Source organism: Malus domestica, chromosome 06, assembly GCF_042453785.1.
Source record: "Malus domestica chromosome 06, GDT2T_hap1".
In the NCBI taxonomy this organism is placed as follows: Eukaryota; Viridiplantae; Streptophyta; class Magnoliopsida; order Rosales; family Rosaceae; genus Malus; species Malus domestica.
The window spans coordinates 31,405,248-31,418,804 of NC_091666.1; the positions used below are offsets into that span (position 1 = coordinate 31,405,248).

A 13,557-nucleotide genomic window follows, 5' to 3' on the forward strand; every position below is an offset into this window, starting at 1 on the left:
CCACTTAATCACTCGTGCAATCAATAAGTGTGGGGTTTTATGCAGAAAGCTTCAATACCATTAGAAGTGAAACCAATTGATATAAGTTATACCTTTTAACGGCTGAAGTGAGACTTTTTGCTTTATTCAAAAATCTCTTCTACCCAACTACTCTAATCGATACCTTTTAACGGCTGAAGTGAGACTTTTTGCTTTATTCAAAAATCTCTTCTACCCAACTACTCTAGTCGATTATCAGTTGTATTTTTTTATGTCGTTGTCTCATTACAAAAAATTTAAGACTTTTTTTTTTCTTCCTACAGTATTGAGTTAGAAGTATTTTATCTTAAGTTTAATATTACAATAATTTGGACTTTCCAAACTTAAGCCCTAAGTTTTACTGTTCACATGGTAAACTTCCCAAACAAGTACTCAAAAACTTGATTGAGCGGTCACTCACTGGTACTATATAAAAATAAAGGGCTTCAGGCTCGATCGATCATCATTGAGAACTTCCATTACCTTCATTCACTACCCAACATGTTGGTCGACCTTTCCCACAACCCTCTCCCTCTTCACTTCCCATGGCTCATGCTTCCTGACCACCACTGTCACCACCACCACCACCACCACTGCGCTCATGACGGCACTGAAGTCTACGAAAACCAACAGCTGAAGTGTTTCTTCAGCCTCTACACCAATCAAACCCACTGTCTCGAACTGCCCGAGGCTTTCGAAAAGACTGTATGTGGCTCGTCATCCGGTTGGCTGATCTTGCGCGACGAAACCACGTCGTCGGTCATCCTCCTCAACCCTCTCAACCGCGCCCAAATCGCTCTCCCAGAGCTCTCCTCCTCTCCGTTTTACGATCAAGACCCTTCACGTGTTCTTCACAAAGCTGTGTTGTCCTCAGACCCTTCTCGCTGTCCATTCGATTACAAAGTGTTGGCAGTTTTCGGAGAGAAGCGAAGGCTCATATGCTACAAAGCGAGGGACAAGACATGGACGATGCTACACGATGCAGGGAATAACTATGAAGACATTATTTTGTTTAATGGGGAGGAGTTGCTTGCCGCTACTGATATTGGAAAGCTCGTTTCGTGCGATCTTGATGACGATGGGTGGTTTTCGCCGAGCGTTAATGAAATCGCTCCCCCTTTTACCTTCAAAGGAGGCAAAGTTTATCTTGTCGGCATTGGCGGAGAGCTCGTGATGCTGATAAGGTTTGTGCAGGACAACCCTCGTTACGGCCATGAGACTTATGACTTTGAGGCTTACAGGTATGAACAGTTCGAAAGCGAATGGGAAGCCATCAACGGCTTAGGGGAGTGGACGATTTTCGTGGGGAAAAACCACACTACCGCCATTAAAGCTCAAGATTTCAAGGGCCTGATAAAACCGAACCGCATCTACTTCACTGAAGATAGTTTGGACATGGAAGATAGCTTGATGGTTGGCCACGATTCGGGAATCTTTAGCATGGAAGAAGGAAAATTTGAGGCGCTCGGATGTGATTTGAGTGGATTCATGTACGTTTGGCCTCGTGCGGTCTGGTTTATGCCTAACATGGCTTGAAACATGCATTTCTTTGGATGTTTTTCTCTTTAATGTACAATTACGAATGTCGTTTAGAGCATCAATTCAAAGGATTCATGTAATTTTCATGTTCTGTTTTATGGATGATTCCACGTTGATTCAATTAGTAATCGAAGAACAAGACGTAATTTTCATATTCTATTTTAATTTTCTTAAAATCGCTTCTTATTTTCTTTTGAATCGCGACGTTCTCATTAGCAATTCAATCCATGACATAAATTGTAACATAAATCACAGGTTACTATACTGCAGAAGAAGAAAAAAAGAATCGCAAACACTTTGGTTCAGCACAAGACATCACCAGCAAACTGTATCACAATAACCAAACAAAGCCCGGTTTTAATCCAACGGCAGACGAATACTATTGAGCCTCTGAAACCTTTACACAGGAAATCCCCACAGAGCAAAAAATGAAGACAAACCCAACAAGAACAAGAGATTGACATCGGCATTTTCTGTATGTTTACGCTTCGGTCACATTGATAGCTTCCGTCGAGGGAGCATCCTACGGCAGACAGATTAAGATACGGTCAGTGTTAATCCAGATTAAAGTGCAGTGTAACAAACAAGGCTAACTGAGTACGCGAAACCGTAGTGTAACAAACAATCACCTGATTTTCTTTGTTCTCCTGAAGTGCTTCTTCTGCACGAGTAGGGTTAACTGAGTCTGCGGCAGCGTTGAACTATTAAATAATGCACAACAAAGGTAACAAGGAAAGATGATTACGCATAGGACACACTCGACTACTGACTAACCTTGTTCACAGGCAGTTTGATTCCCCTGCTTCTTCTTCCTGTCCTTTACTTTGTTAGAATCTTGCACACTCGGCTTCTGGGGTTTCTTAACAGTAGATACGCGAGCACCATTGTCACATATGGGTCCTGAATTCGAAGAACTCTTTGCTGAAGGTGCCCTAGTCCTGGCTGCCGGAGTGCTTTTAGGAGCAATCTCCTTCTTGGCTGCGGCCTTCACTGGAGAAACTTGAGCAGCTTCAGTGTTCAATGACTTGGGTTTCAGTTTCCCACTTCCCATTGTAGAAGAGCAGCTCTTGGCATCATCATCAGAAGACCGAGTCCCCTCGTCGAGCACCTGAGAACAGGTTTCAGAGACCTGAGCCTGCTCATTTACTGCAACAGTTTTGCTCTCCAGTAATTCCTTCAGAGGGTCTTCAAGGTTACTAAGCTCGTACCGATCAACGTAAGATTTTAGCTCCTGGCGCAGTTGAAGAGACTGACAAAATTTGAAGAAAATAACAACATATTCAGTTCATCTCGCATTCAAATATAAATTAGAGTGGATACGCAGTCAAATGTTCAACCCAAAAGGTGTGAAATGGGAAATGGAAACAATGGGACACACAAGTTGTACCTCACATCCAGCCTCCAAGGCTAGTTTGAAAAACCCGAGTGAAATCGAGTGCTTGGCAGCAGCCTCAGAAAGCTTAATTTGCTGCAGCCAGTAAGATGGTGAGGCCAGAACATTGAACTTCTTCCGGCTTGTCGGTCTAGAGACATCAGAAGAAGCAGGGGATTCACTTCTCACAGACCTCCTTGATCTAGCCTCAGAAATTGGAGTGATGTTGCCACCAAGTTTCGGAGCTGGAGTAGTGGGCGGCTTGGAAGGAACAGAGAGCCTTCTGGTCGGCTTGGCAGGCTTGTCCTTGCCAGAGAGATCAAGAACCCCCACACTTTTACTCATATTTGATGCAGGCCTTCCCCTAAAACAAAGAAACATCCCACATAAACCTCAACCAATTATCGAATCATGTCTAAGCTCAAAACCACTCTGCTTATGCATAGAAAATAAAAAGAAAACTAACGAAAGGTCCATAAAAACTTTAGTTAAAGGTGTAGTGAATACTACCAGGAAAAGGTAAAAATGTGGTTTTTCGTTAAAAGTGAACAGTACCGAGAGTGTTTCGTTAACTCCAAAAAATCATAAGGGAATTGGGACTAATCTGTAGCTTAACATTTGTGTAACCCCCAAAACCCGAAAAAACGCAACTCGTAACTCTATTCTTTAGTGACAGAACATATCAGCAATTTAGCCGTTATAGATTGCCAAAGATTGCAAAACACAGAACAAACTCAGCATTGCTCGAGCAGTACCAACAATTCTCCACAACAAAAGTTCAATTCTGTTCCCCTAGATCAATTAACATTTGCTAATATACCATCAAATTGTTCAATTTATGTGAATCGGGACATCTTACACGCCTACAATTTCCCCAAAATTTAATCTTTCACGCACAATTGATCAATTAAATAGCTTTTCTTACTGCCTATTCGAAACATGCAATCGAAACCATCCCAATCACCAGATTCTAATTGCAAGTGAAATCATATAAAACATCAGCCCTATCACATCACCATCATCAAACCATACCTCTTGGTGGCAGAATTGTTAGAGGAGGGTTCAGCGGCCGCCGCCGGCAGCTTCTCCTCCTTCGTTTTAGACCCCGAACGGAGCGCATACCGAAGAAGCTTCCCTGAAACAACCAAAATCCACACCCAGATCTCACACCAATTTTCACAAAATTCACAAACAAACCCACAAAGATTTTGAATTTACCAGATTGGGCGGATTGAGCAGATTGGGGTTCCTCCATCCGATCGAATCGATTTGAATTCTCAAATTCTTCTTCTTTTTTCCTTCACTTCTGTAAGCAACAACGTCTCAGAAACTGGCTTTTATATTCAATTTCCCTCTTTTTATTTTTTCCTTATTTTTTTTGAGTTATTGTTTGGGCGGCAAAGCTGTAGGAATACCCTACACGCGCCTTGATGACAGAATCTCGCGTACTCGCGTTCTGATGCGCGCCTCTCCCCACCATTCTCCACGTGTCGAACCCTCTATGGTCTCACGAGATTTAAGTCAGCGGGACTTTTGTTTTCGCCATTGTCCGCAGCTTTGTTACGCTGGGATGGAGCGGAGGGGATTAAGAACGGATGTCGACACGTGGACGGCTAACGTCAAATGATGATGAATTAAACGGCTGGCGCCGCATGGGGCCCGCGGATATTATAATTTTAGAAGATAAAGTTCGAATTTTGAATTTCAAATCCTGAGCCGTTGAAACCGCTTTTGCGGTTAAGGATTTTGACGAGATGGACGGAGATCGTTTTTTCAACTTTTGCCTTTTGTCTCCCGGTCAAAAAAAAAAAAATAGAAAATGTTGTTTTCTTTGTCGTTTGGGTCGGACTTTGTTTTTTAATGGGCTTGGGTAGCAATGATGGGCGAGCTTCTCCGGCCCATTGGGCCAAACACCAAATAGATGTAATGACGCACATGTCCCGTTGCTCTCACTAAAATATCTCTCTCCGCATAACTCATAGCGCGTTTACTAATCCGTAATTAAATTGAGAAGAATTGAATTAAGGATGAATTGGATTGAGGAGGAATTGAAATGAGATGGAATCAGAATCAAATTCCTGTTGAAGTTGTTTACTAAAACTGTCCAGAATCGGAATACAATTTCATAAAGTTGTTTACTATTCAGCAGAATCGGAATATAAACCAGTATGATTACTAAAATACCCTTGTCTCAAATCAAATATTTTATATACTTTTTTTTAATAAAATTTGATATAGTATATAATGGTAAGAAAAAATTAAATTGCTTTTTATTTCATAGACATACTAAAATGATTTTGTTTATTTTTTTATAAATTTAAGTATTTACTTTAATATCTAAATTTTCTCACTCAAGTTGTAGCTTTTTCTCTTCGGCATATGTATGGGTAGTGCATAATGTGAATGAGCATAGGATTATGCTTAATTAGCTAGAAGGACATGGGTTGGGTGAAGATAGAAAATGAGCTGGGTGAAGATAGAAAATGAGTTGGGTGAAAAGAAAAATAAGTCTAGGGTTAAAAGGATAATCTTGAAAATAATGAAAGTAAGTGAGGGTATAAAGGGAAAACAATTATCATTCCGATTGCTTGGGCAATCCGAAATCCAAATACCTTATATATGTTGGGAATCCAAATCCTCCAATTTAAGGAATTGGATTCCATTTTTATGTGGGCCCCACACACTTTTGATTCCTCCCAATTTTAGTAAACACAGGTATAATCCGTAATTGGAATTAGATTCCTTATTCTCATTCCGATTACGGGTTAGTAAACGCACTATCAAGGTGTTATGAAATTTAATACTGTAGACCATATGTCGCATTAATCGTGATTAATTTCGTTAGATAAGAATATGAAATTCTAGGTTCCAACATATTATCTCATGCCAAATTGTTTTAGGCCTGATTTGGAAGTGTGTTTAAAATGATTGAAAACGCTTTTAAGAGAATTTTTTGGGTTCCAAAAGCACTTGAAGTGATTCCTGCTATAATGATAAAGTGTTTTTCCGGAATTCATACATTTTTATTAAGGATTGATTCTAAAAATATTTTTTTTACCAAAAATGCTTTTAACTATGTTAAAAGTACATTTAAATAAACCGTTAGTAGTGTAGTGTAATTACTAATTATGTTTGTTAGTTGGATTGACAACTTGGTCCTAACCGTGTACTTGATTTGGTAGGGTATCTACCTTCTCCATTGTAGAGTAGTAGGCTAGCATTCAATTGATGGTACGGTTGTTAGATGACATGTCCTACACAGAACCAGGATTCTCTCATGAGCATTTCCCTAGGGATCCCGCAATCTTGTCTGTTCATTTTATATCGTGCGGTCAGTTTTCGTTAGGTACTATTCATATATGAATTTTAAAATTTAAATTTTAAATGATTTCTGACCGCACGATACATAATGAATGGACATGATTGCGGGATCCCTAGGATCCCTAAGGAAATGCTCAGGAGAGAATCCTGGTTCGTCCTACACATATATGTTGTAATATGAGATTGTAAATAGTACCAACCCCAAAGGCCACAAAGTATTTTAACATTCTAACAAAAAATTAAGATGTAAATGATTTCTCTCATACTACAGTTCAATGTATTTTTTTTTAAGTGTGTAACTGAGCAAACAAGTCGTGTTTATCGTATTCGTGTCGTTTTTTTGTCATACTTGTAATTTTAAAGGATTCTTAATAGTTGTCCCAACAATAATCCGATTAGTTAACGGACTATGTCGTTTCGTGTCGAGTTAACATGTCATGCTAGAAGTTTTCTTGTGTAATGTCTAGATTTGGCAAAAGATATCTTATCATGTTTTTAACGGGTGACCCAATATAACTCAACTTGTTTACAATTTGACCCAAACCTTTTAATGTCATATTGTTTCGTGTGAGTTAATGATCATGAAAATGTTTTTAATTGTATAATAAACAAAGAAAATAATTTGTCCATACTCTTTCCTTATCCAGTACACCTCTATTAAGAATGTACACATACGAAAAAATGACGTGCGGAAACCACTCTCTTAAGATTGTTTCAAATTGAGATTTCTTCTTGGTACAAACCCATCTATTAGTCACAACAAACAAGTACAACACAAGATAGGAGAAAAATAATAGGAAGTGAAAGTTATTTTTGGTATCATTTTTCCTATTTTTATAGTTTTTACTTTCATTTTCTCATTGTTGGTGACCACAACGAAGGGGCTGTTGCCTTTGCCATAAAAGGGTAGACCAAGTTTGATGAACGTAACCGATCAAGTCTTCACTCTCTTGACCCGTTTGACCACCGCTGCCTAATCCAACGGCCATAAGCCATTCACGCGCGCACCCGCGCCTCGGGCTCAATTTACAGTTGGGAGGACATAACCGTCATTTCCCTCATGCTTGGGAATACATAAAGACGCTGGCACCCTTGGCTCCGAAGTAACCAACTGCACGCTCGGGACTGACAACGCATCTTTATTCCTACCCAACCTAATAATCCCCTACAACCAACATCATCATAAGATCACTGTTCTCACCATTGGATTACAGTACAACTCCAAATCGAACCAATCGGTCAAAACAATCTGACAATCTCCAGTCCAGCTGGGAATTTATGAACGACCCCAAATTTTTTTACCCTACGTCCAACCGCACTGGATTCCAGTTTTTTGCAGTCACCCATTTTTTTGAAATTTAGGTATTTTATTTGGGTCGCATCAGTTCAGGCTGCAGAGTAAAAGCAAAGGTTGAAGCTTTTTCGGTTTTCTTTATATTTGGATTGAATTTTTTTCTGGGTTTTATGCACCATTGCACACTGTCTTACTCACTCATGGTACATTTTTCCTTCTTTGTTCTTTGTTTCTCTGTAAATTTTCAATCTTTTTGCATTCTGTTGCAGAAAGCTCAAATCTTTTTTTCTGGGTTTTGCTAATTTTGGCTGAAAAATTTTGGGTTTCTGTTTTTTTTTAAATTTCTTCAGGAATTGTAGATTTGGGGTTTGGAAGGTCCACATTTTTGAGGTAAGTTTCAGATCTGGTTTAGCAGGTTAATTAAGCTGTAAGATCTTGTGGGTTGTGGAGTTTTTAGTTAGATTTAAGTGAAAGTGCTGTGATTTGCATTTTTTTTTTTTCTGGAGTTTTTGGTTAATGATAATTTGTTGTGGAGATGTTATCTTGATTAATGTAAGTTAATGGAGCTCTAGATTTCTTGTAATGTCAATTGACTTTGGTGATTGCATATGATACTGCTATTGATGGATTTTGACTATAACGTTAGTTACATTGATTGAAGAGCTCAATGAGGCTTGGGACTTGGTTTTTCAAGGTTTTAGTGAATTTCAGTTTGGAGTTTGGGTGTGTCCGTTGAGATCGAAAGCGAGATGTATTGAGGATCTCTCTCTATTGCTCTTTTGGTGTGTATTTTGATCCATATGGAAAAACTGGCATATACTGAAAACATGTTTGGTTTTGGAATTTTTGCGAGATTGCATTGCTTTTTTTGTCTGTTTTCCTTTGTCTTTGGATTGCATGACATCAATACGGGTTGATTTCGTTTGCTTAAGTTGCAATTTACGTAAATTTTGAAATTTTATGCATATGGAATGATGCAGCAAGCCGGCCTCAGGATTTTCTGGCCCTTGGCCTTCCTGAGATGGGCAAATCACCGGCAAAATGGATCAAAACGGTGCTCTTTGGAAAGAAATCTTCAAAAGGTGGCATTCCTAAAGGAAGAGAGGTAAAACTATAGACGTTATACTCGAATGTTTCCTTTAATATTGACGTAAAGCAGACTTCACTATCATTTTCGTAGAGTTGCCCTTTGCATCAAAGTGATCTCTTCAATTTCATAAGTTTAACGTGACAACTTACACAAATTCTATATTTGTCTTTTGCCATTGTGTATAGAAAATTTCAAATGAGAAAGAGGTGGTGGTTGTTGCCAGGGCAACCGGAGCTGATTATTCTTCAGATCCACCTGTGGCTTTCCATGAAACCATCAACACCATAGGTAACAACCGAGAATTAGAATTGGAGAACAAGGAAACTCCAAGTGTATTAAGTGATGGAAGTCCAGGAATTCAAAGTATAGAAACACAAGGATCCGCGCCACAAGATTTGGTGCCGCTTGATCCTGAGAGAATCAGGCAAGAGCAAGCTGCAACAAAGGCACAGGCTGCCTTTAGGGGTTATCTAGTAAGTCCAGTGGATTAAGTTTGTTCGTTTTGTCTAATGCTTATTGTATCAATTTTTTAAAGTTGAGATTACAAATTACTGATTGAATTGGTATATTATGTGAAGGCACGCCGAGCATTTTGGGCCCTCAAAGGAATAATAAGGTTACAGGCACTTATCCGTGGGCACCTGGTTCGGAGACAAGCTGTTGCTACTCTGTTCAGTATGACGGGCATTGTCAAGTGTCAGGCGCTCGCTCGTGGAAAACGGGTGAGGCAGTCTGATATTGGGCTTCAAGTGCAAAACATATGCAGTGTGATGCCTCTGGTAAATGTTTCAAATACTTGGTCGTTTATCAATTACTCTCATCTTTGAACAAGGGACGTCACAATCCCTTTCTTTTCTCCATCCCCAAATATCTTTGGAACTGCTGTTGGATAATATATGAAGATGTCTAGGTTCATTCACCTGCTACATTGTTGCTAATATCAGTTGGCTAGATTTATTTTTAGATTCTGTAGCACCACTTTTTAATTATATTCCTCATATATATTGTCTATCAGGAGGGCAAGTTAGTGAGTCCTGTTGGAGTTAATACGTCAGTTCAAATGGCAAAGCTGTCAGCAAATGTTTTCATTCTCAAGGTAAGTTCAACATTGTAACAATGGTCTAGATTTGAATCATAATTTGTCGTATCAGTTTCTGTGTGTATCCGGTATGTATGAGATCTAACGGTTTGGTTTTCTATTTTCAGCTTCTTGCTTTCTCACTTACTGTGATGCCTCTGAGTTTGCAATATGAACCCGGGAATCCAAATTCAGTCTCAAACTGGTTGGAACGATGGTCTGCAACCTATTTTTGGAAACCAGTTCCCCAACCAAGGAAAGTTCCAGATTCAAAATCTCTGAGAAAGCACCCGGAGGCTCAAACAGGCAGGGTAAAGCGCAATAGCCGGAGGCTTTCTTCTGCAAATGTTGAAAGTGTCTCGGTGCAAGCAACCTCTGAATTTGAGAAACCCAAGCGTAACCTTAGAAAAGTACCTAGCCATCATACAGATCCAGTGCAGGAAAACCCACAAGTTGAGCTTGAAAAGGTTAAGCGTAATTTGAGGAAGGTTCATAGTCCCATTGTAGAGAACTCTGTGCAGGCAGAAAGTGAAGCTGAGGGTATCAAGCGGAGTTTGGAAAAGGCATCAAGCACTTTGGTTCCTGATGTTGTTGAAGGCACTAGTAACTCGGTCGAGAAGTTTAAGAAAGAGCCAACCTGGATTCCATCCGGTCGGCCTGATACAGAAATAATCCCTGAACCATGGGCACCTAAAGAGGTATTTAACATATCATCTATTGATCAAGGTGCAGAAGATCTGAAGCCTTTGACAGATAGCACTAGTAAAGATGTGAATACGCCTAGTGCTGAAGCTGCAATTGAGTCGAAGATTTTAACGGAGAGCAATGGTCAGGATGAAAATATCTCATCCTCAAACGGGGTTTTGAGCCAAAAGGAAGATTTAACAACCAATGACAACCAGAAATCTAACAGGAAAGCTTCTACTCCAGCAAAACAAGAAATTTCGGAGAATGGGTTGCAAAGCAGTCCAACAGTACCAAGTTATATGGCAGCAACTGAATCTGCAAAGGCAAAGCTTAGAGCACAAGGCTCCCCTAGGTTGGCACAAGATGTGACCGACAAAAATAACTCAACTCGCCGTCATTCTCTGTCATCAGCAACTAATGCCAAAATCAGCTCACATTCACCAAGGACACGACGACTTGTTCAAACAGGTGGCAAAGGAGGAACTAAAAGCAACAGACCTCTGGCAACTTCGAGCGATGGAAATGGTATGCTTTTTGCTTTCTTTATAGGTTAATTCTTGACTTTCCCCTAGTCTGTTTGGACATATATTTGGTTATGAGAGATTCACAATTAGGAGAATATCCTGAACTTCTATTCAATTCTATGTAATCTTCCAGACGCGTGACTCAGTACATACGAGTTGTTTTAGTTTTCATTTTAACAACTCGTGTCTAGAGCCTGCCATTTCAACTTATAATCTCAACAATATACTCCCATTCAGCGTGCACGATGATTTACCCTATAAAACGTCGAAACCTTGACTTGGAATCTCAATTTCTGTTTCTGCTTACAATCCCCGCCTTGATTATTGTTTGATTTTTGCAGGAAAGGTAACCCAAGCAGGATGGAGAAGGTGATTGATGAGGCGATTTCAATATAAAGTTTCAGGCATTGGTCTCGGTTTTCTATTTATGCATTCTGTGATTCAAAAGTGTCGGTTAAACTGTAACGGCGTCTGTAGTTTAGAAGGTTGTGGTCATCGGCCAAGAGCCTCGCGTGATTTGTCTGCGTTTGTGATGTTTTATGAGTGAATGTACATCATAGGTTTCGTGCATTGAGTCTCAGACATGGTTGGTTTATTCAGTCTTGTGACGCGATTTCTGGCCATTCGTATCGTAGCGTGTATTGTATAGAGGATTGTCAGTTTATCTGCAGCTTCGTGTTTGCTGCGCTTTATACGGTGAACTTGATCATTTGAAATGTTTGCCATGCTTTATAGTGTGCATTTTCATGTTCTTCCACAACTTGTACACTCAAAAAATGCCAGGGAAATTCTTTCATTTAAAATATGCAATTAAATAAGGGGACAGGGATGGGCATGTGGTACCAATTTTTTTCATAATTTTTTACACGTGTTTTAGGGCTTGTTTCGTAATTTAATTCAACAATCTGAACCATCTATCTTTTATATCTTCTCTCGATTATGATGGCTACTAAAAATCATCCAAACTTTAAACTGTATAACTGTTGAATTGAAGGTTTAGGGTTTTTACTGTATTCGTTTATTTTTTTCATTACAAATGAATGTCTTAATGGTTTTGGATTTGTCTTTTTTTTTTTTTTTTTTTTTGTTGCAAGAATGATCTATGAATGGTATTCTAAAAAAGAGATGATTTGGATCATTAAAATATATTACAGAGTAAGTTCCGCAAAATATTACGTCAAAAGTTATGTAGAAAAAATGGTACCACGATTTGCCCCATTAAAGAAATGTATAAGAAAAATCTTTACTTTGTCGCAAAATTTGGTTAAATTTCCTTCCAAATTTAGGGAGAAATATTGGTGAAATTTCGTGTGGTTTTTGACTTGTGACTTTATGTGGTGGTCACTGGTCACCAATCTTTTTCTTCATCATTTGTATAATCTAGTTTGACAAACAAAGGTAGTATCTAAAAAAATATATTTTAGAACGAAAAACCAAGGGCATTTGGTATCCTTCTCAGATTTTTTTTTTATTGAAACTAATAAAAACTAGTAACCATTTGTAAACGAGAAATTTTATGTCAATATCACTACTCTAAAACTCCACGTCTAAGCGGCGGTCATAGCCCTGATTAATTCATAAGCGTTCTAAAAATTAAGAAAAGGCGCTTAAACATACCTAGGTATCTGCCTAGACCCCGCCTAAACACTAGGCCACTGCCCACTGCCCAACTAATGTCTAACGTCTTTTAAAATCTTAGTAGTAATTTAGGTACCGTTTGGTACGTGGGACGGGACGGGACGAGCCGTTCTGTCCCACGTTTGGTGCGCCTAAAAATTGTGGAATGAGTTGTCCCATATGACGAAATTTGGCTGATTTTTCGTTCCACCTCGTCCCCCTAGAACGACCCGTTCCACATCTGTGGAACACAAATTTATAACATTTTATGACAAAATTTCTCCTTATCTTTTTCAATATTTACATCATCTGTTCGGTCCTGTTCCGTCCCGTCCCATCCCGTCCTGTTCCGTCCCGTATACGTACCAAACGGTACCTTAGCTACACTCATTATTTTAAAAACAAAAAATTAAATACAAGATACCAAATGGCCCCTAAAGATTTGTTCATTAACTTGAACCTTAAGGAAGATGAAATATATAATAATTGAAATATATCATAATGCATTAATGCTTCAATTTCTTGGAGCATGCATTATTATTATAGATAGCTCCCATTGTTATTGTTTACTTGGGCCTTAAGGAGTGGAATTCTATGTTCTTAAACAAGCATGGATTCCTGTTCCAATGATCTGATTTCTAGTTTCTTGTAGCGTTGTTGAATTTATGTTGACATATGCGGATTTTTAAAATCGAAGAAGTTAAGGTTTCACCTTAAAATAAAGTAGTAATACGAGCAGTAACTTGAGTCCGTCAAAATCCTCACAACTACAACTTGGAAGGTTTCTTTTTTGACGTGTTCGAAGCAGTTGAGACTGTAGTGCAGGTTCGCAGTTATTGCATGGGGTCGAGCTGACACCACCTTAGAGGATGTCTGCATCAAGGTTGCCGTCGGGGCACAAGCCTCCACCGAATCGATATGAAAATGCCATATTTTTGTACGTCAAATTCGTTTTACTTTTGGAAATATTAATTTCTGTTTCTTGTGTAGCTGCTGGTGCGTAAACAAGTAATCAAA

General features: G+C 39.1%; 3 protein-coding genes across 4 annotated transcripts; 2 read left to right on the top strand and 1 right to left on the bottom strand.

Annotated features, from left to right (window-relative positions):
• The first annotated feature begins 460 nt into the window (after positions 1-460).
• LOC103409818 (F-box protein SKIP23-like) lies at positions 461-1,716 on the top strand. Its single transcript, XM_008348608.3, has 2 exons — positions 461-1,602; positions 1,657-1,716. Exon 1 carries the CDS (start codon positions 520-522, stop codon positions 1,552-1,554), a length of 1,035 nt encoding a protein of 344 aa, XP_008346830.3. The 5' UTR covers positions 461-519; the 3' UTR covers positions 1,555-1,602; positions 1,657-1,716.
• A 27-nt stretch (positions 1,717-1,743) lies between these two features.
• LOC103437800 (uncharacterized) lies at positions 1,744-4,306 on the bottom strand. Its single transcript, XM_008376302.4, has 6 exons — positions 4,148-4,306; positions 3,962-4,064; positions 2,945-3,293; positions 2,332-2,806; positions 2,187-2,242; positions 1,744-2,080 (listed from the first exon to the last, which is right to left on the bottom strand). The coding sequence occupies exons 1-6, from the start codon at positions 4,182-4,184 to the stop codon at positions 2,039-2,041; spliced, it is 1,062 nt and encodes a 353-aa protein (XP_008374524.3). The 5' UTR covers positions 4,185-4,306; the 3' UTR covers positions 1,744-2,038.
• A 3,046-nt stretch (positions 4,307-7,352) lies between these two features.
• On the top strand, positions 7,353-11,664 carry LOC103438167 (protein IQ-DOMAIN 31-like). 2 transcript variants are annotated; one of them, XM_008376704.4, is made up of 8 exons: positions 7,353-7,747; positions 7,895-7,934; positions 8,525-8,649; positions 8,820-9,107; positions 9,213-9,413; positions 9,650-9,730; positions 9,841-10,924; positions 11,265-11,664. In XM_008376704.4, exons 3-8 carry the CDS (start codon positions 8,566-8,568, stop codon positions 11,294-11,296), a joined length of 1,770 nt encoding a protein of 589 aa, XP_008374926.3. In that variant the 5' UTR covers positions 7,353-7,747; positions 7,895-7,934; positions 8,525-8,565; the 3' UTR covers positions 11,297-11,664. The 2 variants fall into 2 exon arrangements, with proteins under 2 accessions (XP_008374926.3, XP_028959851.2); XM_029104018.2 differs by having other exon boundaries at positions 7,353-7,660.
• The last annotated feature ends 1,893 nt before the right edge of the window (positions 11,665-13,557 follow it).

Bases quoted from the DNA above. Each gene is read 5' to 3' on its own strand.
- LOC103437800 (XM_008376302.4), bottom strand. From the start codon at position 4,184: ATGGAGGAACCCCAATCTGCTCAATCCGCCCAATCTG. The intron at 2,807-2,944 runs GTACAACTTGTG...AAATTTTGTCAG, and splicing joins CCTTGGAGGCTGGATGTGAG to TCTCTTCAACTGCGCCAGGA. The intron at 2,243-2,331 runs GTTAGTCAGTAG...ACGCTGCCGCAG, and splicing joins TCAAACTGCCTGTGAACAAG to ACTCAGTTAACCCTACTCGT.
- LOC103409818 (XM_008348608.3), top strand. From the start codon at position 520: ATGTTGGTCGACCTTTCCCACAACCCTCTCCCTCTTCACTTCCCATGG.
- LOC103438167 (XM_008376704.4), top strand. From the start codon at position 8,566: ATGGGCAAATCACCGGCAAAATGGATCAAAACGGTGCTCTTTGGAAAG. The intron at 8,650-8,819 runs GTAAAACTATAG...CATTGTGTATAG, and splicing joins GCATTCCTAAAGGAAGAGAG to AAAATTTCAAATGAGAAAGA. The intron at 10,925-11,264 runs GTATGCTTTTTG...TGATTTTTGCAG, and splicing joins AACTTCGAGCGATGGAAATG to GAAAGGTAACCCAAGCAGGA.